General features: G+C 39.0%; 1 protein-coding gene across 3 annotated transcripts in view; it reads left to right on the top strand.

Moving 5' to 3' along the window:
• SPI1 (Spi-1 proto-oncogene) overlaps window positions 1–26,604 on the top strand; it is a 43,360-nt gene extending 16,756 nt beyond the window's left edge. The window contains exons 2-6 of one of the 3 annotated variants that reach the window (XM_069968411.1): window positions 20,961–21,051; window positions 21,871–22,073; window positions 23,998–24,154; window positions 24,288–24,514; window positions 26,155–26,604. In XM_069968411.1, the coding sequence (XP_069824512.1) occupies window positions 20,961–21,051; window positions 21,871–22,073; window positions 23,998–24,154; window positions 24,288–24,514; window positions 26,155–26,163 (687 nt within the window). In that variant the 3' untranslated portion in view covers window positions 26,164–26,604. Of the gene's footprint in view, window positions 1–2,733; window positions 2,968–20,960; window positions 21,052–21,870; window positions 22,074–23,997; window positions 24,155–24,287; window positions 24,947–26,154 lie in introns of those variants that run through there. The other 2 variants (XM_069968410.1, XM_069968409.1) reach the window with 2 other exon arrangements.
• Window positions 26,605–27,296: the final 692 nt, after the last annotated feature.

Genomic DNA, 27,296 nt, shown 5'->3' on the forward strand with positions numbered 1-27,296 from the left:
TAAGCATTGCTTCAGTAAAAAAGGGACAACACACAGATGATGCATCCTTGTGTCATCTGTTAAAAATGGACCCATTGACTTCTATTGGATATTCTGTTATGCAAAAATGGACCATATAAGTGCAGGTCCTATTTTATTGTGGAACAGATGAGGGGTAAAATACAAATGTCTGGATGACCACATAGAAATCAATGGATCCTTTTTCTATCCATAAATCCATAAAAAATTGAAGCTTGGATGATACCGGGAGGACACACCCCTTTGTCTTTTTAGGGGGTTTTACTTGGAATATCTTTTCATCATATTTTTGTATGGGTAATTTATATAATTGTAAACAACAAGCTATTAAGTAAGGAAAGATAAGGACATCTTGTCTTTCTTAGAAGGTGAGGAAGAAGAAAACTTATGCCAAAAAATGAAATTCAGGGGGCTAAAGGGTTAATCTTTCCTTATACAGCACAAAAAATCCAGACTTGCCCGCTAATACCTATTTATTCTATGCTCACACAACATCTTTTTTTTCATCCATATTTCTGAACAGTTTTCATTTTAAAGGCCAGTTGACACAGAGTAAAACTGGTAGAATCCCGCAAGCCTCTGTGTCATACAGGAAGTCTATGAGAGGGCTTGTGCCTCCTCTCTCCGCGCAGAAGAATTGAAATTTTAATTCTTCAGAGCATAGAGGCGCAGAGAGAGGAGGCGCACAAGCCCTTCCATAGACTGCCTGTTTGACACGAAGGCTGGCGGGATTCTACCATTTTTACTCTGTGTGAACTGGCTCTAAGGCTATGCTCCCACACAGTTTGTTTGGTCAGTATTGTGCAACCAAAACCAGAAGTGGATTGAAAACACAGAAAGGCTATGTTCACACACTGTTGAAATTGAGCGGATGGCCATAATTTCATAGTAAATAATGGACATTATTTCAAAACAATGGCCATTGTTTTAAAATAAAGTATTTGATGGCCATCCACCGAATTTCAACAGTGTGTGAACATAGCCTTTCTGTGTTTTCAATCCATTTCTGGTTTTGGTTGCAAAATACTGACCAAAAATACTTAAAATGCTATTCAAAGCTATTCAAAAATATGGCTGAAAAAAAGATTTTGTGTGAGTATGGCCTAAATAGGGCAAGTTTGGATTTTTTGATAGTCTAGTTCTTGTAGGTAAAAAATCACTTTATAATCACTTTACAGTCATAGTTGATTCTCTTTGCTCTCATGTATGGTTAGGATGACTTTAGGCCAGCTACCAGTGTCTAAGAATGAGATGAAAGTTTAAAGAATACATCAAATAAATACTAATCAAGGGCACCGTGCTAGCCCATTTTGAGTGTATTATGACTATGGTGGTAAGGGATCCCTAAGCATTGCTCAGATCTCTTTGTGTGTTTTAGTTGTGACCAAAATTTTGTGCACTAATATCAATTAGTGCACTAAGGTGCGTTCCAATGGAAATGTGTAATTGCAATACACTGCAATACAGTACTAATGCAGTGTAATATGTAAGATTCCCACAGAGGGACTTAAAGTGGAAGTATAAAAAAAGTTTTAAAAAACAGAAAACCCCAAAATGTAAAAACATGCCCTTATCTAATTTCTCATACGAAATATACAAAGCAAATAACTAAAATGTACATAGTTGGTATCATTGCACATGGAATGCTTGAACTATTTAACAGTAAAATACCCAATTCCCAAATAGCTTTTTTTTTTGCTACTTCGCCACATTGATTAAAAAGCATAAAAATTATATTTAGCCTAAAATGCTAGCGATAGAAACTACTCACCCTGAAATAAGGAGCACTCATACAGCTCCATAGGTGCAAAAATAGCAAAAGTCAGAATTGGGTAGAAAAAAATGTGTTTGTTGCAAAACATAACAAAAGGATTGTAAATCTATTTCTGTAACTGTAGTAACCTGGATCATAAAGTAAGCATCAAATTTACTGCAGACTAAATCCCCACAAAATGGCAAAATTGTGTTTTTTTAAATTTAAATACACAAATTTTTTTATGTATTGTAAAATGAAGGCTTTCATTAAAAAGTACAACTTGTCCTGCAAAAGTAGCCCTAACATGGCTCTGTGCATAAAAAATAAAGTAAAAAGTTATTTCTCTTAGAAGACGAGGAGAAAAAAAATATAAAAACTATCACCAAAAGTTCAAGTATGCTGTATTACAACTTTGACTGACCAGAAGGTTTTTTTTTTTTTTTTGTTTAAAACATCTGGTCTTAATGTGTGATATTTTTGGTTATCTGATAGATTGTGAAGTTTCAAGTTTTAAAGTGTTACTTGCAAAGCATTGCTCACCCTTCATATTCACACAGGCTGCGCCTGTGGTGTCACATACAGTATATAGGTACACCCAAAAAAGCTTTTCCTTCCTGATGATAGAGATTATATTTCTTATATATGGCAATGATATGTCAGGGTATATTCATAGGAGGCATGACTTGTCCCTTCACCAAGGTTGTAGCTACACAACCCTTAAAAATTTGCACTATTTTAGTGCAGCCCTCAGCACTTGGATGTATATCGACTGTCCATGCAGATATGTTACAAATAAGTTAAGGCCAGGATTTCTTCTTTTATAACAGAATCTGGAGGAAGGATTGGCTGCCCACAATCTGAAAGGACATGTTTCCTGTGACGTCCCCATAAGATTTATGCAAGTGTTAAGCATATATGACTGGCTGTCTACACTGAACACTTTAGATCAGGAACTTATATTGAGAAAGAAAGAAAAGCTTCATTATCAGTGGTAGCTTACATTCTCCACTGGTCGCACACATAGACAGGAGGGGGGGAAGGTCACCAAAATTACACTTCTCCTTTGCCCACTGTGTCACTCTCAGGGTTGTCGGCAGTCAACTTAAAGGGCCATTGATTCTAGAGGAACATCCTGGCAGTCAGATCCACGGATGGTGCCCGCTAGTAGGATGGATGGGTATACCCTTATCACGGTGAGTCGGCTATTCTTGGGCTTAAATACCAGTGGTATGTGTTTTTCAGGGTTTACGGTATATCTACGTACAGAGGACAAGGGGAGAGATAAGATTTAGAAAACCCTCTTAGTGTAGAGTAAATTAAACTTTTAGATATTCATTGACTTCTTTAATGTATTACTTTGTGTTCTATATTGCCATGAAACATTTACAAGGTCTACCTCTTGTCCTAGCAAGTATATATGTCATTTCAGGATTTGCCTACAAAATCTTATGGAATAGTGTGCTTAACGTTGTTATTGTACAATCATTGTATAAAAAAATGATTGGATTGTTTCACTGTTGTAAAAATGTATAAAAAATTTATAGAAAATTCATAGTAAATTGACCAAGAATTTCATGTTCAATAATCATCATTTTATTACCATGGTCATTCTCATAGCAGCAAAGAATATTTGGATCTCTGGGTAAACGAAGAGTTAGACAAGGAATAGGATTTTTTAAGATTTGCCCGGTTTAGTTTTTTTTTTTTAACCCACTCTTGGTTTTGGTTGAAAAAAGACTGACCAAAATACTGACAGAAATACTATTTGTGAACATAGCCTAATATTGTACATAAAAGTACAAAAATACTTACAATTCATTGGGGGAATCAACATATTTTAATCATTTCACCTGATCGAATAAGGAAATGTGGAAATATACAATGTTTTCCAGGATATGTTGAAATTTCTCTATTTTGATCATAGACATTTCTGAACGGCCATAATTTACAGTTGTAATCTAGTCAATGAAATAATAAAATTGTAGAATAAAATAATTAACAACATTTACTGTAGAACACTGTTAATTCTCAGTGATGTTATGGTATTTTTTGGTGTTTAAGACCGCTAGGTGCAGAAGTAACAATCGTATTCTTGGTCTTGGTACATGATGGGGGTCTAAGGCCCCTCTGTCACATAATACTACATCCAAGAACAAATCTTAGTATCTCCTCCTGGTGCATTTCCATCCAGTATCCATTTAGACAAGGACCACACTTGGATCCACAATATACTTTATACAGACAATGTAGAGAAAAGGTTGAAGCACTCAAGTGCAGTTTTATTCACTCGTGGATTCCCAGCAACATTTTAGCCCTGGAATCCATGAGAGAAGAAATATCCACTTGATTTTTGCACCATATCGCTGTGAGTAATAGAATTTGTTTTCTACATTGTATGAATACTTGGATCACAGGTTTTTTTTCCCTAGAGAGTACTGTACTGCACCTATTTTTAATTTAAAAAAAATCTATTTATCATTGTATTATTCCATCTCTTATCTATCTATCTATCTATCTATCTATCTATCTATCTATCTATCTATCTATCTATCTATCTATCACATAATTCTATCTCTCTTCTATCTATCTGGTTGTTTTGGGGAGAAATAAACACACTTTTTCTTTAACATTATATGAAGTGGTGCAGTGATTCTATCTATCTATCTATCTATCTATCTATCTATCTATCTATCTATCTATCTATCTATCTATCCATCTATCGCACTCTATCTATTTCCTATCTATCGTCTCTCTCATTATCTATCTATCTATCTATCTATCTATCTATCTATCTATCTATCTATCACATAATTCTATCTCTCTCTCCTATCTATCTATCTGGTGGTTTTAGGCAGAAATAAACACATTTTTTCTTTAACATTGCATGGAGTGCTGCAGTCATTCTATCTATCTATCTATCTATCTATCTATCTATCTATCTATCTATCTATCTCTCATTATATATGTACCTGTCCATCTTAAACTGTACAGGTCACCTACATACCAATTCATACAATCTGTAAATTGTAATAATATCTGACAAGCTCCTATATGTTCTGATTTATATTTTGGACAGAAAATGTCAGTTTACTCTTTTGGACACATCTTAACAAAATGTTTCTCTGAAATCTAACACTTGAACTATCACAGTTTTAGTTAGCAACTCCTCACATCCGGTCATCAGACTCTGCTGTCACATGTAAGGGTAGCATAGGACAAGGACAGGTCTGGTCTTCTAATAGCCAAAAATGCACTATTTGGCTAATAGAAGCAATAGAGAATATATTCCAGACCCATAGAGTCCAGTGAATTTGTGAGCGGATCTCTCCCTTGCCTTCCTCCCAGTGATAGACAGGCTGCTGTATGTGTAGAAACACAGCAGCCATCTGTCAGTTATTGCTGAGGTGGTAAATGGGGGTGGTGATGGGGGGTGGGATGTGGTAATCCCTACAGGAATACACCAGACCCTTAAACTATGTGTCCGGTGGCAAGATTGGGTATAGAGTAGTCATTCTGGTTACAAGGCAACTAGATCAAAACATACTAACATTCTTGTAACGACTGTTCCTGCAGCTGTATAGATTTTTTGCTGACCTGCTTCCTCCTGGCATTGAGCTGTAGTACCTTACACACAAGTCATAGGGGTACAGTTCAATGACTGCACTTGTAAATTACAAGTGTGCTAAATTATAACATTAAGTTATAACATTAACTTCTGTATGTTTTCTATTGCATTCTTAGTTCTGTAAGTCAATACTACATACTTAATGGTTGAGCTCACCCTTGCTGCCCTTTTAGCCTTTTGTACAAAATGTGGAGCACACAGTAGGCACCAGAGGCATTTTGTAATGTAACAAATGCCCTAATTGATGCCCTGTCATAACCTTCCTACTGTCACTCCTATTGCCCCTGCTGCTCTGTGCAACTGACTTCCTGCATATAATGGAATGGATTTTGAAAGGCTGTAGTATAGGTTTATTCCAGCTCTTTTATGAAAAGAAAATTTAGCTCCATTACTATAAATGTATCGGCAAACACCAACAAAGTAAATTTCTTCTGTTTTGCTCATCTTTAGCTGCCGTATAAAGGACATAGCTGAGGGGTTGAACTAGGACATGTGCCCTGGGTCATGGGGGCAGCTACTGTTGGAGGGAGGCGCTGATCGTTGAGGGGTGGGGTATACCTTGGCATTCTATAGAAACGCTATAACAACCTGTATCATAATGTATTGTCTGCTGGTCTACTGAATTTAATAGGCAGAATATAGTCAACTACTGACTTCATTTAGCCCATTTCCTGCATGCATACTGTACCAGTCAAAATCTTGGACGTACATTTTTTTAAAATTTTCTACATTTTAGGTTCATAATAAGTTTATGGGAACTATAAAGAAACACATATGGAATAAAGTAGTAAACTAAATTGTTATACAAACTAGAATAGGTTTTATATTTTAGATTCTTCAAAGTAGCCGCTTTTTCTTTCTCTACAGCTTTGTACACTCTTTGCATTCTCCCAATGTGAACAGCCTCTAAGTGCTTTAATAACTGTAGTAGATTTGGGCAGGACCCTTTGATAGAAAAAAAAAAAAAAAAAGTCACATGACCATCTTTGTGCAGGTTAGTAGGGCATGTTACTGTTAAAAAATGTGCGCAGAGTAAGAAACAAAAAGTAATGGATGGATCTGTATTAGTTTAGTTGGCCCAGTGTTCGTATTTAGGGCCTTCAGGGCTGGTGTCTGTATTTATTAAGAGGGCCAAGTTTGAGGTTTGTGTTCCTTTTCGAGAGTTAAAGTCTAAATTTTGGTGGTTTGGTCTGTTTTTGTGGAGGAGGTTGGGTCTGGGGTCTATATTTATTTATAGGGGCAGGTCTAAGGTTACAATTTAGGCCTTGTGGTCTGTATTTATTTAGGGTCATGGTCTGAGGTCTGTATATAAAGTGAATCTATTAGCTCTAGTTCGCAATCCATACCACTGACACTGTTATATAACTGCTAGAATAAGGAGACATGTGGTACCTTTTATACTGTATATCAACTCGCTGAGCCATATATGAAAGGCGTAAGCCCTTTGGAACATCAATTGAAGCTGACAAATTTACTATAAGGGGTCAGGTAGGGGGTCTGTATATATTTAGGGGTCAGGTCTTGACTATGAGCTTATTTATTGAGTTAGATGCCAGTTCTATACTTATTTAGAGTGGTCGAATGTAGTATTTATATGAAGTGCTATGGAAGATGGGGATGCCTGAGGAAGTAAGGGGCTAAATATGTCTCAGCAGGGAATTCTGCAGTCATCAGACAATGCGTCATAGCAATCTGGGCCAGAGTGAGAAAAAATGGAAGGAATTATCTACAGTCAAAGAATATGTCACGTGTGAGTCACTGGATTTACAGGAGCAGTAACATCTCCTGACATGTCTCTTATAGTAATTACTTTCCCCAAAAATTTACAAAATGTCTTGGCGTAGCTTGAGTTGTCTCAGAGTAGATTAGTTGAATTGGCCATGGCCTGGGGGGAAAGGGATGGAGGGCCCAAGATAGAGGAACAGGCCTGGGCCTAAGGCCTACTTATTTCCACCTGCAGGTGGAGGAAAACAGCAGATTTGGTATCCATACAGCCTGGCGCATGTGCCCAGCCCAGGAGTCTATGTTTGGCTTGCAGTGTATACAGTATACATGTATATACACATATGTGTGTATAATGCTCTGGTCACACTTTAGGCCTGGCTTCCGTTTGTAAAGGAAACCACTGTATGAGTGTGATACATTAAAAAAAAAACCTTTTGTAATGTTACTATGTAAATTAAAAATAATTATTTGACTTTATTTTAACTGTTGTTGGGGAATAGCGCGTTATGGTTCCAGGGGCGCCAAGCTCAGTCTTTGCAATGGTTAAAGGAAAGCCTAGTTAAGCCTTTGCCGCAGTGCACCATAATCAATGTGAATAGCCTATAATAGGAACCAAGTATTCTCCATGTTACTTACAAATATATCCCTTCACGTAGTGTGAACCCGTGCAGACTACAGAATTCTCGCGTTTAACCTGCGGCGGATTTAGTCGCTCGTACCCGCATGTGGCGGGGCGCATCTCTGCCCGTGCCATAGACCCTATTCTATGCACGAAGTGCAAGAAGTGACATGTCAATTCTTTCGACGGAATGCGGAATCCGCCCGTGCATAGAATAGTGTCTATGGCACGGGCAGGGATGCGCACCGCCGCGAGCGGGTACGAGCGACGGTATCCGCCGTGGGTCATACACAGGAATTCCGTAGTGTGCATGCACCCTTACTCATTGGGGCTTTTTTTTCCTCTTACTGTATACAGCATATGAAGCCTTACTATTTTTTGTAGATCATAGGGGAGAAATATCTGTGCATAGCTCATAGGACAGAATGTACACAACACATAGGAGCCTATTATTGTACTACATATACTGTATACAACTCATAGGAGCCTATTATTATACTATATTTACTTTTATATTTTATACAGCACATAGGAGCCTATTATTATACTCTATATATTATTATACTGTATCCAACTCATGGGAGCCTATTATTCTGTATGGCTTATAGGAGACCATTATGCACTGCGTAGCTCATAGGGACTTTCGTACTCTTCATAGCTCATAAGAGACTATTATACTGTTCACAACTCATAGGAGCCTATTATTATCTACTTAGCTCAAAGGGGACTATTATTCTTTTATACTGTACATGGGAGACTATTATACAGAGCTCATAGGGACTATTTAACTCTACATAGCTCATAAGAGACTATTATAATGTATATAGGACACTATTATACTGTACATAGCTCATAGGAGACTTTTTTGCTTTACCTAGCTTTTATTAAAAAAATTGCGCAGTTTTATTCACCTGGTATTGACCAGACACAAGCCTGTGCCTGTTTATGCTACTTTTTAAAAAGTTGCAAATGATAAATTGGGCGCTAATCCCAGATTATGTGAACTTTTGGATGAATACTTAAAACAGGAAGAGTAAAAAAAAAAGTTGCATCTAAAAAATATTCACCTGTCAAAGATTGGTTCATAAATAAAACTTAGACCAAAAATGGGTAAAAAATGCAATTATTCACCGAACATTAGGCGCAAAACCCTTGATAAATGTCCCCCATTGTGTAAACACAGCCTATATAAGTATATTGACAGAACAACATTATAATGTAGACAACTCACAGGACAAATATATAGGATAAAATGGGAAAATTGGGTAAAAAAAGCAATACTCACCTGCCTAGGTACTAGATACTAGCGGTCCTCTGCCTCATGGTTTAGCTAAGTAGGCATTTTCTGGCAGATATAAGTGGGAAAAGAAACTTTCCTTTTTTTTTTTTTACCCAGTTTGTTCACATTTTTTTTTCTAATTTTGCTACAGTAGTAGATGCTTGAAACAAACTTCCAGCAGATGCGGTAGGTAAATCTGCATTAACTAAATTTAAACATGTCTGTGGGCTATGTTCACACTGTGTAAAAAAAATATTGTTTCTATGTTTCAAACTCCTTTAAAGGGGTTGTCCAGCGAAAATCTTTTTCTTTCAAATCAACTGGTTTCATAAAGTTGCTGTATGTCCTGCAGACAATGTTGTTTTCTTTTCAGTCTGACACAGTGCTCTCTGCGGACATCTCTGTCTTTTTTTTATGGGGATTTGCTACTGGTCTGGACAGTTCCTGTCTCGGAGATATCATCAGGAAGCACTGTGTCAGACTGAAAAGAAAACATTTCCTGCAGGACATGCAGCAGCTCATAAGAATTGAGATTTTTAAATAGAAGTAAATTACAAATCTATATACAATTTATATTCAAATCCGAAACCAGTTGATTTGAAAGAAAAATATTTTCGCTGAACAACCCCTTTAATTACATAACTTTTCCAGAAGTTATAGATGGGATTTATGTCAGAATCTGCTGAGAGTTGTAACTGGACTACTGCAGATTGGGCCTTCTGGTATGTATAGTATCTGGCAAGCTATATGTTTATATAGTGCACATAAATAGGTTTCAAGGTGCTTTGTGGATAAAGAACAGATGGATTTCTCTTTACAGTAATAAGAATAAAAATAAATTGTTCCATCTGTCCATGCTTTCAGACTATTCTCTAGAAAAAAATGCAAGCATGACTTTCACCGAAACATGCTACATAACATCTAACAAATGTCTGCACCATATATGCAAGAAAGGCCTGGCTATGGAAGCTTAGGCTGTATTTACAGTGCATAGGAGTCATACATCGCCGGCATACATTAGAATACTGGTGAAAAGCTACATTGACACACTACATGGCATACTTACCAAAGAGATGTTCACGTTAATGGACAGAATGTAGTGTGCTAGTGACTATCTTTGGTCTATTTACTCAACCTATACATACTTCTTAAGGCTGGGTTCACACTATGTATATTTGAGGCTGTATTTGTGAGGCTGTATAGCAACCAAAACCAGGAGTGGATTGAAAACACAGAAAGGCTCTGTTCACATAATGTTGTAATTGAGTGGATGGCCATCATTTAATGGCAAATATTTGCTGTTATTTTAAAACAACGGCTGTGGTATTGAAATAATGGCCGTTATTTACTGTTATATGGCGGCCATCCACTCAATTTCAACATTGTGTGAACAGATCCTTTCTGTGTTTTCAATCCACTCCTGGTTTTGGTTGCTATGAGGACCTGACATGAGGACCAAATACAGCCTCAAATATACATAGTGTGAACCCAGCCCCCGTCTGACAAAATAAGGGGTGAAATATCATTTTAAAATTTTATGATAATTTAAGCCAAGTATTACTACAACAAATGTGAGTCACACAATATGTCTGCATCCTAGTCATAAGACCCTGTGAGTAAATAATCCATCCACAAAGCTGTACTCCTGGGTCTTCACAATGCCAACTCTTATATGAGACAAGAAGGATGGATAGCAGAAAAAAGTGCCTATGATGTTTAGAGAGCTAGAAGACCTTGTGTGCTTATTTTGCTGTGGCCGAGCATGTTATGCAGCAGTTGGGCTCTGGTGTTCGTACTGGGACACTTGCCACGGTGGCCAGGAGTGGTGTTACCCACCCTTGGACACAAGGGCACTGGCACTTACAGTAAGCTAGGGGAAAGTGAGACACCAAGTGGTAAAGTGCAAACAGCAGCTTCATCCCCTCTGTATGACACCTGACAGAGTTACCTTTGCCCAGGTGACATAAGACTCTGTGTCTGTGTCACTCTGTGCCGCTCCTCTCAGGGTGCCCTGAAAAGCTGGATGCAGTCTTGGCAAACTGGGATTTCCCAGGACTGGATCCAGTATTTCCAGGCACCCAAAGTGGAGTGGAACGAAGTGGCATGGAATTCAAAGTCAGCAGACTGCCAAGCCGATGGTCAAGCCTAGCAACGCGGTTTGCTTTCCTAGTACTGTAAATTCACTCATTCCCAGTAAGCACTGTTGCCTTGCATTCCTGGTGTCATGCAGTTCAATACATGCTGGGAACAATAGGAAGGAGCCTGTATGTTCTCCCCGTGATTGCTTAGACTTTGCCTTAAGCCCCTATTACACGGGGCGACTGAGAGGAGCAAACAAGCGCTGTCAGTGCTTGTTTGCTCCTTTTTTCCCGCTTGCTGCTGCTATTACATGCGATGACAGCGAGCTGGTGAGTGCAGGGGGGGCTGCCCGGGGGATCGCTAATCGTCCGGGCAGTCCATAGCAGATCCGACCGATAATCATCTCGTATAATAGGGCCTTTAGTACAGAGCTTTCCCTGTGTTATGTTTTTCGCTGGACATGTGGATCCTAAGATAAGCTCACTAAATCCTGTGGGCACTTTATTTTTCTCTAATGGTACTGCAGGGAGATTGAACATTACATTATTCATCTGATCACTGGAGATATAAGCAGCAGGATTCCAAGTGGTCAGCTTATTTTCAGAGGACCCTTCTAATAAAAAAAGATTGCCCAAGTTTTGATTCTGTTTAGAGATGACTACTAATGTCACTGGATTACGGACTATTACTAGCTGTATACCTTTTTTAAAGCTAATAGCCAGTACCTAGCTAAGCACACTAAGCCCTCCACTTGCTCTGTCCCTGCTCCATCAGCTCTCCCTGTTAGCTAACAGACCACAAGTGTATAGAATAGTTCTTTTTTTCAGTCACACTGACAGGCTACTAGTCCTGAAAAGGACTGTGAGGTGTTTTTGTCTAAATAACCAGACTAAGCCCTACACTACCTCTTTCCCTGCTCCAGCAGCTCTCCCGTCAGCTAACAGACCGCAAGTGAATCGAGCATCAGTAGACCTGGTTCTATATACACTCAGGTCACCGGATGCAGCCAGTCCCTGCTATGCTTGCAGCAGAATCTCCGAGCCTCCTCCCAATGTGCTTATTGGCTAATTAAAGCTGCCAAACATACGGGAGGAAAAACACCACCAAACTCCAACAACAGGGATCCAGGCGCAGGTCCGACTAATATTGACCAGATGCATAATGTAAAACTATAAAAGTTTATTAAAAATACCCAACGTGTTTCGGAACTGTACCAGATCCTTTTTCAAGAGTCATATAACATTACAGGAGAGACCTGTTTTTTTTAATAAACTTTTATAGTTTTACATTATTCATCTGGTCACCATTAGTCAGACCTGCGCCTGGATCCCCGTTGTTGGAGTTTGGTGGTGTTTTTCCTCATTATTCCCTTGGTGGAGTTCGGGAGTGGCTGTGGTTCGCAGGTTTATACTTTTTATGCTATTTTGAGAGTTGTGCCTCCTGATCAGGTGAGGGTTACCATATTCTATCCTTTTACCCCTTTCAGTCCAGCTGATCCGCGCCATGGAGCGCTGTCCCTTGTTTTTCTTTTCTTTTAAACATACAGGAGGAGACTATCAATTTTACTCCTCAGTACAATATAGAGTACTTTTGACAACCGCAATACTCAAGCTTGTTCAATCAACTGTAATATTGTTGTGGAAATTACTAAAATAACTTTATTAGGACAACAACATTAGACTACAGCTGGAGGATAAGGGCTAGTAAATTAACAATATACTGTATATTGGCCAAGATTTCTCAAATGTGTCTTTTTTTTTCTTTCAGACAGATGGCAACCAGTCACAGTTATTCTGAGAAGCTAAAGCTGAGCTGGGATTGGCTGCTTTCTGTCTGAGACAAAAATAGGGGACCCTCCACTGTGATGCCCATATATGCTAATAGACTATTTGGAAAAGAGGCAATGTAGCAGATTAGTTGGTGATTTCTTAGTGATGTCATAGTTGAAGGGCAGTTAATTCATGATTGATTGATTGATTGATTGGTTATGTCATAGAAGCAACACAATAAAGTCATACAGTCCATATAACAGGTGAGTTTCTTGTTGATAATTTTACATGGGGGCACAATTAATTTCTGATTGGTTAGTGATGTCATAGAGGAACTACAGTCTTGTAGCAGGTGAGTTCTGTATTGGTTGGTGATGTCATAGAAAAAGAAGAGTGAGGTAACAGGTTTTTGTGAATGGCTTGTGACATATAGAAAATGCAGTGATCACATAATGTCATATAGAAAGTGCAGTGTAGTCCATGAGCTGACATAATAAAGACAGCACCGTGATGTCACCTAGTCTATGTAGCAAGTTCCTGATATGTTGATGATGTCATAGAGGAAGCACAGTAAATTCACATAGTCTATGTAGCAGGATTGTTTCTGGTTAGTAATGTTATAGAGGAAGCATAGTGAAGCCATGCAGTCCAAGTAGCAACTTAGTTTCTGCTTGATTGGTAATGTCATACAGGGAGTAGAAGCGCAAGCATTAGTAATCTTATCAGAACAGGAACTCTAGAGTAGAGACACAAATAAACTATGTTTCTTCCTTAGAGACTACGCATATACAAAATATAAATAAATACATAAAATATTTTATCATGTATTTTTTACTTTAATTTACTTAAAGGGGTTATGGGGATATGCAAAAAACTTTTTATACTGCTGGGGATAGCATAAAAAAAATAGTCATCTACCTCTGTCCCCCGGAATTTCTGCTGTGATGTCATCTGTTCCCCTGGCAGTTCTATTTACTCTCTAATTCCAAGGTGAGGTCTTCACTGCAGTGACAGTCGCTGACTGCAGCAGCATCCTCCCTCAGTGATTGGCTGAGCGGGCTGTCACTGCAATGAGAAGATTGTCCTGGAAGTAGGAAGTAGATGGAGCTGCAGGGGACTGGATGACAAAACACCAAGCGTGGTCTGATTGACTGGGCAGGCAGTTCTTGTGATGATGTGACATCACAGGAAACTGAAGATAGAGGCCAATTTAGGACTGGGAGTGGTGGCACAGCAGCTGAGCGGGACCGGAATGAGTGTGTGTAAACTGTTTACTGTGTTTACACCACAATGGCTCAGAAAACCTTTTTAATTATGTGTATATATATATATATATATATATATATATTTCTTTTTTTAATTTACTAATTTTTTTAAGCTGTTTAAGGTTTTATTTAAAGTCAAACAAGCACCGCACAAAGGCAAGCGACAGAGAAGTCCGACTTCAGTGACACTCTCATCCTGGTGGCACCTTCTAAAGGACCTTTTACATGGGCTGATTATAAGCCAGCAGCATTACAAGAAACTCTCCTGCGGCCAATAATTGTAGAAGTGAGAGTGATCAGCTGAGGATGGGCAAAACGCCCGATGCTCATCTGCTCATCTGTTTTGAGAAGGCCTTAAAATTTTATCACCAGGCATCTTCGATGTGATAATAAAGGAAAAGTAACAGCAAAAATATACATATATCCTTGCTGTCAGTTTCTATATCACAGAGTAGTACATACTTATCGCTGTTGCGATTCAGGACCCTATTCTAAGACTCTCCTGTCCAGCCGCTGTGTCTTCAGACCCTAATTCCTCTGGTTGCCAGTCATTCTGGTGGAGGCAGGGCCTGAAGACACAGCACCTGCACAGGAGAGCCAGAGGAACAGGTTGCTGGATCACAGCAGCGGTAAGTATGCACTGCTCTGTGATATGGAAACTGACAGCGTGGATATATGTATATTCATGTTGGCTGCACGAGTAAACGGATCATTTGTGCAGCCAGGCTGCTAGATTTCTCATGCTGTGTAAAGGCACCTCAATCGAGTGCCGGCTTCACTAATCAGTGCTCATTTGCGGTTGCCCACTGAAGAGAAATTTTGAGGTCTAAAAGGACCCTAACATAGTTATTTATGTAATGTGCATTAGCCACTCTTGCTGTATAATCATGAGTGACAGTATCACTTTAAAGGAGTTATATGAGGTAGGAGAAACAATATTTGCCCCAAAACAGTATCACTCTTGTCAAAGGGTTCTATAGTATTTCAACTAAACGTCATTCACTTGGATGAAAATAACCTGTAATAATAGACAAAACCATAAACCATGAGCAAGGGTGGTGTTTTTTTACACAATAAAATGCAAACGATTTCCAATAATAAGCAATATTCCATTTGCCACAATCTGTAATATTTAGGTAAAAATACATCCAGGTATGCTGAGGAAAGGATAGGCTTTCACACAACTCATGTAGAGGATGAAGTCATAATCTAAAACCAGTGGCTCTGAATGTGATGCCTTGGAATGCTTGGAGTTGTAGTTTTGCAACAGATGGTGACTTACAAGTGGGGGCCAATCAGAAGAAATCCTTAGAACTCCCTTTTACAAGACACTAGGTAAATAAGAATTGGGGATAGGCTGACACTTTTTTATAGTGTTCTGATAGCTGATATATGATCCATCATCAAGGTCTGTCAATTTAGACTAAATGCTATGTGCTCTCTGGCACTTTAACATAAACTGTGAAGATTTAGTTTCAAACAGATGGTGTGATAAGGGAAATGTGACAACTTTACTGCTGATTGTGCCAAGATTCTTAGCTGCATTGGACATTGGAAGACAAACACCATTAAAATGTGTTGGGTGTGAACACTGGTAGGTCTCCAAAGTATTTTTAACGATTAACGATGAACGATCGCAAACGATGGTCAGAACGATGGTCGTTGGTTATGATCGACACTACGATCGTTATTGCTATGATCGTTTATTCCTTCTGATCCCAGCAAAACAATGAACAATGTACAATTACACTGAACGATTAGTGAACAAATGTGGAACTTGAGCGAATGAATGTGGAATTACAGCGAACGATTAGCGAATGATTGGCGATAATTTTAGGTTCAGATCTAAATCAACGATCAGCGACATACCAACGATTTTTCGATCGTTGCCTGCAATTACACAGAACGATTTTTCACACGATAATCGTCCCGTGTAATAGGGCCCTTAGGATCATTCCTGTTATAAAAGTGTTGCTTTACATTGTAACCAGAAGTAGATTAGGAGAACAAAACTTTGAAAAATGCAAATATAGGATTACTGATATAGCTAAGCTAAAGCCTTAAAGGGTTATCTAGCGTTTAGTTTAGCACCCTCAACTCTTGACCAGAGTGAGGAGTAGTTGCAAAGAGTGATTTTTTTCTCTGACCTGTCTTTTCCTGCATTACACAGATGATCCATTTATGTAAATGAACACTGAGCAATGATTAATTTTCCCCTGTGGTGGTGCTTCAAGAAGCCCAACATTTAAGGGTGTGGGGGGATTATTAAGGCAGATGTCTCTCCACTAGCTCGAACATTGCTCCTTGTAATAAAGACAACGATTAGAAGAGCAAATCATCTGCTGATCATTGTATTTTAGCCAGTTTAAAAATCAATGGCCTCCGGCTACGCATCGCTACATGTATGTAATGCGTAGCTGATGGCTAATGACAGTATAAAATAATAAACATTATTCTTAGCTTTCCACGTTCCCCGGTGTCTTCCTGTCTCTTCCCTGCTCACTGCAGTCACCTCTGAAGCTTCTGAAGCCATCTCTGAAGTCACAGGGTGCTCAACCAATCACTTGCCAGGGGCACTGTCAGGTCTTAGCAGTGATTGGCGGAGTGGCCTGTCACTGTACAGAGCTTCAACAGCTGCTGCAGTGAGGGGGAACAGGCAGGAGGACATTGGGGGGAGCCTGGAAAGGTAAGTAAAACAATGGGGCACATTTATTTAGTGCAAACTTGAAAGAAGAAACCAATTTTTGCACAAGGACCCCCTGTGCACAAAATTAATGCACTTATTTTCAAGTTTGCTCCTTGCATGTGAAGGGTCTTATGTTTCCTGTAAATCTGGATATAGTTCAATGTAGCATCTAGGGATCCAGGGCACCAGGCCAGGAAGATGTCCCAGAGGACTAGTAATGGTCCTGCTCAAATTATATCAAAACAGGGCAAGTATAAGCTTTATAAAGGGGTTAAACACTTTTATTGCCGTCTTTGACAATTTTAAGGTGTCTGGAGAAGGTGGTGTGGCAAGAAGTAACCATAAAGTGTTTTATTTAGATTTGTCCGTCGTGGTTTGCATTTTTGGTGCAAAGTAAAGTACTATTAAGTATGGCAGTCAGGACAAGGTATAAGTCTAAGGCCATGTTCACACTCTGTAAAGCATCGGTCGTTTTGTGATCTGTCCGGGTCACTGAACAGCCAGTGTTATTGAAGATCATCCCGGCCGATACTGGATGATCTTCACTTCTGCTGAATTTGGATGCAGGCGCACCCGTGTGTGCCCGCATCCGAATTCCCCGCTGCACACAATGGAGCGTGCAGCCAGAGCCGCATGCTCCATTGTATGAACTGACAGGTTCTCTGTGGCCGCTATTCATTAAATGCTGAAAAGTTATTTTCTTTTTTAGCCATTTTGGTGTAGATTTGTTGGTGTGTTGGGGATCATTGACCATGGCCAAGCTTAGCTGTTGGATAGTTGGCCTCCACATTTGACTCTAGAATACTGTGGTATATGTATACAGAGGAGTTCATGGTCGACTCAGTACTTACAAGGTGCCCAGGTTCTCTTGCTGCAAAACCCCCAAATCATCACCCCTCCAGCATCGTGCTCGACAATTGGCTTAAGGTCTCTGTGCTAATATGCTGTGTTTGGTTTCCACCAAATGTAACATCTACGTTGTCCAAAGGACATTGTCCCTAAAGTCTATTCTTTCTTGTACTATCATAAACTCGAACATTAAAGGGGTTATCCACCTTAGAGTGAAAAAATGAAATGCTAGCTCTTACTCCCTAAGTCCCCCTGAGTATTTTAAACCATCTCCTGTCTTTCTAGCTGTTGCCATTTCTTAGTTACAAGTTTTTCTAAAAGCCGATCTACTGTATATCCAAGAAAAGAAACTACATTTCCCATCATGCATTTCCCTGATTGGTCCATTTGCGTTCTTGCCCCCTTAGCTTTCTTTCCTGACCACTGCTGTCATTACTATTGCACAGTAAACACAGAACAGTTTTTTTCACTGATTTTGCATCACATCACCCCAATATGTATTCCATACTAGCTGATGATGGTGTAGCTATGTGCTGCAAAACAGGCATCTGTTTACTGGAGGTGGGGGGTGTAGAATGTAAAACATTCTAGTTCCATGCAGACTCTAAGAAACTGCTTGTATCTTCTGAACAATATTACTATATACATCATCAATGGCAGGCTCTTGTCTATATCCGGGTGCCTATCGAAAAGACGAGTGCCGTATACCTCACATCTGATCTCCTGGCACCTGCCGTGCTTATAGATCTCAATGGATCTTTTGACACTCACCTACCGCGGCTACTATTTATACTCCTAACCTTCAGGTGTCACTCTAGATCCACACCACTGACCACCAATATCTAACTTGGTCATCCAATAGAGACACACAACCTACAGCAGTAATAAAGGCTGGTTACAGCCGAAACGCGTCTAGATTACACATACCTGTTCACATGCTGGGTTTTATGGAAATTTTTTCTACAATAAAGTAAGTGTTTTTAAAGACTTTTTTTGCTGGAGCATTTTTTCATTTGTTGCTGCGGACTGTTCCCCGTTAAGTTCCTTCTGCAATTTTTGTCCCAACACGATAAATATGGACAAGGTAGAGTGTCTTTCAAGCCACCATTATATTTCCGCATAATTATGGTGTATGCATTTTTTTCTTACTTTGTTTGAACTTACAGCAGTAGTTCATCTACAAGACTCTGAACCTTACTATTCATCAGTTGGCAGTATAGCCTGTGATCATCGTCACCTTTGCTCTTAATGCAAACACAGCATCTAGTCCTCAAAAGATCTTCATTTGAGAACTATATACATACATACATCTCTACACTACTCCCTGATGAACCTATGCACACCACATAGGGAAAACACGTTGGAAGTGGATAAACCCTAAAAATTGTCTCCTCAATACTCTGTTATGGACAATATGTCCTCCCGATAATGCATGTTTTGTTTTAATTTATTTTTGCCACATAACAGACAGGACCATCAGACTCCCCTATTGCATTTACCTGACCATAACATATCATCTATTCTCTGGACAACCCAATTGTACACCTCATGATGGTTCTTTAGTGTAGGGGCATCTTCCGTCTGGTTAAGGGACGCCTGACCCACCGTTACTTACTTAGGGTCCTATTACACGGAGCGATTTTTAAAGATTAACAACTAACGATAAACAATCGCAAACGAGATTGTTTATCGTTAACCTGAAATCGTTCACCATATTACACAGAATGATGGTCGTTGGTTATGATCGACACTATGATCGTTATTGTTATGATCGGTTATTCCTTCTGATCCCAGCAAAACAATGGACAATGTGCAATTACACTGAACGATTAGTGAAAAAATGCGGAACTTGAGTGAACGAATGTGGAATTACAGCGAAAGATTAACAAACGATTAAAGATCATTTTAGTTTCAGATCTTAATCAACGATCATACCAACGATTTTTCGATCGTTGCCTGCAATTACACAGAACAATTATCATTTAAATTTGAACTATATAACGATTTTTCACATGATAATTATCATGTGTAATAGGGCCCTTACACTAGGCAGGCCCAAATAGCACTACCCTCCTGACAGTACCCAAGCCCATTGCCTCACTGGACCATTGTTGCATAGAATTGCATTTACTTGTATATATTATTTGTGCACTTAATAAACCTATTTTTGCATTATCTTTTGAGTCTACCACACTAGTCATTTCTAGATTTTTTCTCCTTGGCATCGTGTCAGCACATAAATGGTTCAGACCAGCAAACTGCCAAAACTTCTGATTTTATAGGAAAGGTTACACTTACTGCTGATCAATTAAGGGCATTTATTTTGCAGCACCTGCCTGCAATTAATGAATAACATAAATTACGGAAAGCAGTTAGGGTATGTTCACACTTCATAATGGGCAAGGAATTTCAAGCGGCGTTCGCAAGCACAGTCCTCCATCCACCCAAAGAATTGACATGTCAATTGACATGTCCACAGGATAGAGGAAAAGTAAGAGATCACGGGGGTCCCACCCCCTGCTGATCTCCATATCTGGCCCCATTTCTGTTATAAATAGAGCTGCGGGTACGACATGTGACCAGCAGCTCTAGTCATTCCTATTGAGCTGCCACAGAGAGACGAGTAAGCACTCTTCCAACTTACTTGGCTCTTTCTGGCAGCTCTATTCATTCCTATGGAGCCGCCAGAAGAGCAGAGTAAGCACTCTCCCAGCTTACTTGTCTCTTTCTGGCGACTCAATAAGAATGAATAGGGCAGCAGGTCATGTGCGGTACCTGTGGCTTTACACATAACAGAGAAGTCGGGAGCCAGCTATGGAGATCAGCACGGGGGGGTACAGAGGTTGGGCCCCCCCCCCCAGTCTCTTCAATTTCTTACTTTTACTTAAGGCGAAAGTTAATTTTTCTTGGACAGCCTTTTTAATTTTTTACACACTGCTTATGCATTTTGGCCTGGGTAATGTGTCATGTGTTGTTATCTGAGGTTGTATTTACTGAAGTTTAAGATCAGATTTGTTACATTACACTAGATGATAGATTTTAAAGTGAATGTCCTTTTTTATGTGATTTTAAGTGGCTGTCAGGTACAATGGAAAAGAATTCTGGACAGATAAGATCCAGTCAGCCTGGTCTATTTCGATTTTTATAATCTCCAATAGTGTGCATTGCATAAACACTGTGACAGATTTTGCAATAAAGCCTTGATAAATCTCAGCACCAAGGTAAAGGCTTTTTATTAAGTCTTTCTTATCTATATGTAAACTGCTTTTGTTTTTATTCTTATCTTTTAGGCACATCCGGAAGAGCTAGTTACCTATGAGCCGGAGGTGTACCGGCCTCCTCCTGAATATTACCAGTATCTCAGTGACAGTGAAAGCCATGGTAATGATAGCATGTTGATAATATGAAGTGCACACAAAAATACTACTAGACTATTGACTGCTTTGTTATTTTTTCTGGAAAGATTAGGCTATATTGCACCATTGGCAACAGTCTGTGAACTGTCCAAGTGTCTAGTAGTCTGTAGGACTGAATTGGCCTGTGCCCACTAGAGTGAATAATGGGTCTCAGTGCCCCTGTGGATGTGGATGCAGTTAAATGTGGCAGTCAACTTTAGTTATCGGAATTCACATATTAATAATAGACAAAGGGGGAGATTTATCAAAGGGTTTAAAATTTAGACTGGTGCAAACTGTCCACAATAACCAATCACAGCTCCTCCTCGCTTTCACCAGAGCTGGAATCTGAGCTGTAATTGGGTGCTGTGGCCAGTTTGCACCAGTCTAAATTTTACACCCTTTGATAAATGTCCCCCAAAGAGTTAAAGATCAAGACGTACCAATGATAATATTGAGTCCATTCAATCTCAATCTGGATATGGCTTTTTAACCTTGTAGAACCATTGTAACAGTAGATTAGGCCCCAGAAGTGGGACTTCTCCTTCCAGGCACTTTTAAGATATTTTGTGGTTATTCTGTAAGTGTCTATGATGGGAAAATGCAATAAGTTCTTATGTTTACAGAAAATTTAGCTATGCATCGTGAAGTCAAGTCATACAAATTTAAACTAGCCATACAGGAATTATGTATTTTGGGTTGCATTTATAAGTATAGTTTTTAGATATTAAAAGGATTATACATAACTCAATGGATCTGTCCATGGTTGTGTGTGGGGTTTTACTGATGTCTTATCTTTTCTTAGCTTCCCTTCTAGAGCATTACTGGGAGTACAACCCCCACCTACATGGAGATCTCGAAGGGTTCCCAGATTCCCAGCTCACAGAACTGCAAAGTGTACAACCCCCACAGCTACAACAGTTGTACAGACACATGGAACTAGAACAAATGCATGTCCTGGATCCTGGGATGACCGGGCCACATCCACACTTACCACTGACACACCAGGTAATGTAAGAATTTGAGGATTCTACAAAATTAATTGTCACCTTCATTTATATAACGGATGGGCCTTTATGTAAACTTTTACATAATGTTCACATCGCTCATGGGAACCTTCCCAAATTGTTCATATATCTACCGCCTTTTCCCTATATTTATACCTTTTGCTCAAGGCAGGCTCCATGTAAATATTCCATGAAGAGTTGATATAGATATAAAATATGTACACAGTAATTCCACGGTAATTGGTGAAAATAAATGTGAAACTTTCAGATTATTGCTTGCTTATCATGTCGAAAAGGTGTCTTCTAGAAACAGTGCCACACCTGCATGTTTGTTGTGTTTATTAAAGTGAATGTGACAGAGCTGCAATACCATACAAAACCTGTAGGCCGGTGTAGTAGTGCTGTAGACTTTTTCTGTATCCTTGATTTTCATTTTCATTAAACCATCCCAGCAAGGAGAGTATCATGGAGATGGCAAAAAAAGAGTGTAATAAAAAAAACATCCCTCTATTGGACAGAAAAAAATCTGCTTCCAAAGGGTTGGAATACAAGCCCTTGCTATACTGATGAGGTATCTTACCACTGACCTTTTATAGGACCAGAGGAAAATCTAACAGAGGTGCAGCAAGAACAAGGCAGGGGACCTGGAGATAGTCTGTAAACTTGTAGGTCAAACAACAATCTTTTGTCTGATAAAATGTAACAATCCCAAAAGATATCGAATAACTTTTCAGTCTCCAAATTTCAACGGCAACAGATTTGGGATCAAGAAGAGATTAAGTAATGTACCTTAGAGGGGACTTTGTACCACTGGGAGAGAAGCTTAAAGTTCATCACATGGATTTTGCTTTAAATTCTGTGTAGGTTAGCGTAAAGATTGTGTCTATCTGTTCCCATGAGAATGACATATGGAGGTCAGTCTCCAAGTCGGTCAGATGGTGGGATGGCTGCAGGTTGGAAGAGTCACAAATGCATTCAAAGGGCATTTTTAGAATGTTTAAAGCCCTTGGGATCAGGAATGGAGGTCAAGGTCTTAATTGTTGAGCCCGCTAAGGAATGAATTGACAAGGGTCTATGACGCCTTAAATATTGTCTGAATCCCTAGCTATGGCGACATATAAAAAGGTGCAGGTAGAAAAAAATGTTGCATGCAGACCCATTGCTTGTTTCCCTCATGGCAATACCAATCCAGGACCCTAATCAAATGGTAACTGGCAATATCGGGAAGCCTCATGTCACCATCAGACTTTCCTCTGAAAGAGTCGTACAATAACTTATATCGATCATTAGTAATATGTCTAAAATGTCCAAATTAACAATAGATTCTTGCAAGTGCAAATCTGTCCCATTGGTAATGGTTTACGAGTCATGCAGTCACAAATTTGTTCTGTGTCATGGAAAATATCTATTCACATATGTCATTTATGGTAAAAATTCCTATTGGAAAATAAAGATAGTGATACTGTTATTGTAATGTCAAATGCAAAGTATACAATCCACAATTTCTTAGCTTTACTTTAATAACATGTCTTTGAGGCTCAGGCAGCTGTGCGACAACCTACCATCTCACCCAGATTGCAAAAAAATAAGCTTTGGATCAGGGACAGCTCTCCCTAGAGAGTTGGCTGTTTATTGTCACTTCCCAACAGACAACCGAGTGATGTAACATTTTTAGTGTATTTGTTTTCCTCAGGATAGTATTTTGGAAGAACTTTCCACGTACAGGATCTGCAGCAGATTTGATGGCGCAGATTTCGATATGCAGCAGATCCGCTGCAGATTTGCAGCATGGTCCAGATTGAATTTGCCTTGAATCTGCAACTTCAAATCTGCGCCATCAAATCTGCTTCAGATCCTGTACGTGTGAACGCACCCTCAAATTGTAAAACATGACAAACTACATGTATTATCACATTCTTTTAAAGGTGTCATATGTCCCTCGCGTCTGTGTACCATACCCATCTCCTGCACCACCCAGCTCAGAGGATGATGACCATGAAAGACGAAGTCCCCCACTGGAAGTGTCAGATGGTGAGGTGGATCCACGAGACTCTGGTTATGGGATGCTTCTTGGAGAATCAGGTCAGAAAATCATTTTTTATTAAATAGTGGTATTTTGGAGTTAATGCTCATGTCCTTATGTACTTGGGTTGTGATTCATTATCTAAGGCGAAGTGCATTACTTTCTCAGAATTTTTAATCTTCTGTTCTATAGGAAGTAAGAAGAAAATTCGACTATATCAGTTCCTTCTTGAGCTGCTGCATAATGGAGACATGAAAGAGAGCATTTGGTGGGTTGATAAAGACAAAGGAACCTTCCAGTTTTCCTCCAAGCACAAAGAAGCCCTTGCTCACCGTTGGGGTATTCAAAAAGGCAATCGTAAGAAGATGACTTACCAGAAGATGGCGAGGGCATTGCGCAACTATGGCAAGACTGGAGAGGTGAGGAAGGTCAAGAAAAAGTTGACATATCAGTTTAGTGGAGAGGTTCTGCACAAAATGTACACTTCGAGGAAGCACTTCCATCATTGAGGTTCACACATCTACTCCATCCACAGCATGGATATGCTTTTACCCAATCCTTTGGTACGAAAGACTTAATATATAAAAATAACATTTCATTGTAAATATTAATATTATAGTAATTATTTTTTTATTTGCCCATTGTGTGGTTTAGTAACAAGCAGCACGTTGCTTTGCTATACAATAGAAGGGGGTATTAGGGATTGGGAGGAGATGATGGCACTCAGAATGGGTCCAGATTTCAGCATTATTCCAAAAATATGATGTACAATAAAAAAAAACTAAAAAAAACTAAAATATTAAAACTTTTTTTTAGCAGCGTTAATAAAATATTTCTGATTGCTCAAAACAGACAGTTCTAGACTGGTATTTTTTATTAATATTTTAGTGTGAAAACTTTCAATTACTTTCAGTCCCACCTCCAGGGCACCAAACTACCTAATTAGCATAGTAACAAACCAAAGGAAAAACAGTGCTGAAGATGCTATCAGTTTTTCTTTAAGCAATTGTAGCACAATGCTGTTGGTTTTTTGTTTTTTGTTTTTTTAACAAAAATGGCCGCTGTTTAAAATCCAATGGGGAACAGCGGCCGCTGTGCCACACAATGTATCACACAACAGCCGCTGGTCCCCAAAGCTGTGGAAATACACAGTATTTGACCTGTCAATTATTTCCGGATGGCAGACTTTGAACAACGGCCATTGTTTACAGTCTGTTCACTCAATTTATGGCCATTCTCACCACTGTACATTCCACTGATTTCAATGGCAATTTGGATTGCAGGCACACTCAAATGTGCCTGCAATACAAATAAAAGAAAATGATGTTCATCCAGCCGATACGGCATTTCAAACAGCATCCGTTGTTTGTACAGTGTGTGAACATAGCCTTAAAGTGTACTGAGTTCAGACTGGTTTTCTATCCGTTCAGGCAAATTATTGCAACATCTCTTTTCATAAAAATACTTGTTTCACCACTCTGAAAAGGAAATTACCAAAGATGTATGCACCTCTTACAGCTATTGATATGTTTCAGTTTCATAGCCAAATCTTCAGCATATTAAAACACAAAGAGAACATGGTGTTCTCATGGTTCTAGCTATAGAATATATATTTATGTGGGATTAGATAAGGGCCATTGGGTTTTATCATGTCTATCTGCCATTATCTTGTCATGTGGGTACTTTAGATCATGTTTTTACTTGAAATCACTCTTATGTGTTGCACAGTTCCACAAGTAACTGGTGCTAAAAATTCCAGGGGCCAAAAAGTTTCAGACTTGTGAGTGAAAATGGTCACTGTATTTGCTCCACAAAAAAGTGAGCTAGTCCGGTATGAGAACAGTTAAGTGACATTATTCCTAGTATTGCATTAAAACAACTGTCTCATGAATACAAGCCTTTCCTACTCTTATGACCTCTATGGGTAAGTATAGAGATACACTCTGTGGGAGCGGCTTCTGTTCTGGTACTTAAAACAACGCCAATTCTGTTACCTTATTGTTATAGCATTTTTCAAATATAGCGTTTATATCAGAGGCATAACCCATTATGTTCCCAGCTACCCTAGGAACAAGTTTGTTCATCTACTCTAAGAGGTCAACCCTACTGACTTTAGTCAAACCTCAAACAAAAATGGAGGACTCAATTCTGGCTACATTCAAAGCAATGTGGTACAAAAATATTGCAGTGTTCTGCATCCATGAACATGGTTAAGTCTCCTAGTTGGACTAAGAAAATTGTACTGAACGGTTTAATACAATGTTTTTAAATATTAAAAAATTTGAATAAAAAAACCTTTGTTCCTCAAATACTTTATGTAAAAATAAAAAAAATAAAAATAAAGGAATACAAGCCACACATATTTTTGCATCAATGCATGTTGTTTAATCTGTATGAAAAACACTGTAAAAATGAGAATAAAAAAGTGTGAATTGTTGTTTTTTATTCATCATGTCTTCACAAAACAGAATAAAAGCGATGGAACTGTCACATAAACCCCCATATTGTACCAATGAAAATGTCACCATCTTACCATAATCATAAAGGTAACATGTACTGCACTTATACTGCAGACCATCCCATTATGGTACATACCATACCAAATGAGTATAATAAAGAAGAATTAGTGTGTTATGAACTAATGCATGTGTCTGTCAGCCTCGGTCACAGCATTGTGTTCTGCAGACATCAGGGCTTGAGGTTACGATCTTTGCACAGGGGATGGACGTTTCACAATCCTTCTTGAGACATCTGGAAATTTTAAGCACATTAAGCAATTTCCCCACCACCCACACACCATTATTTTCATAGCAATGGTGAGAGCAGGACAGTGTGTGATTCACCAATATGTGTCCACGACAAAGCTACAAAAACCATGGGGACAATTTTCTGGCCAGTTTCCTAAGACAAAGTGGCAGGTCCAACTAGCTATAACTGTTGTCTGAAATGGAAATGGATGGCAAAAAGCTGTTTTATTTTAAAAACTTTTCCTACATTTTCTGAAGTTTTTTTGTTTTCTTTTTGCATAGGTGAAAAAAATGTATAACTTGAAATGTGTAGGTGTTCTTACATGTTACATCTGATATAACTGTAACCATCTGATAAACCACCTCTACTAGGCGATCAGTCCCAAAAAATGTGCTTCACCGTATTCATATCCACATTGATGGTGCTATCATTTTGCTTTATTAGACATGCAGT

The sequence above is a fragment of the Dendropsophus ebraccatus genome, chromosome 4 (genome assembly GCF_027789765.1).
Source record: "Dendropsophus ebraccatus isolate aDenEbr1 chromosome 4, aDenEbr1.pat, whole genome shotgun sequence".
Lineage (NCBI taxonomy): Eukaryota > Metazoa > Chordata > Amphibia > Anura > Hylidae > Dendropsophus > Dendropsophus ebraccatus.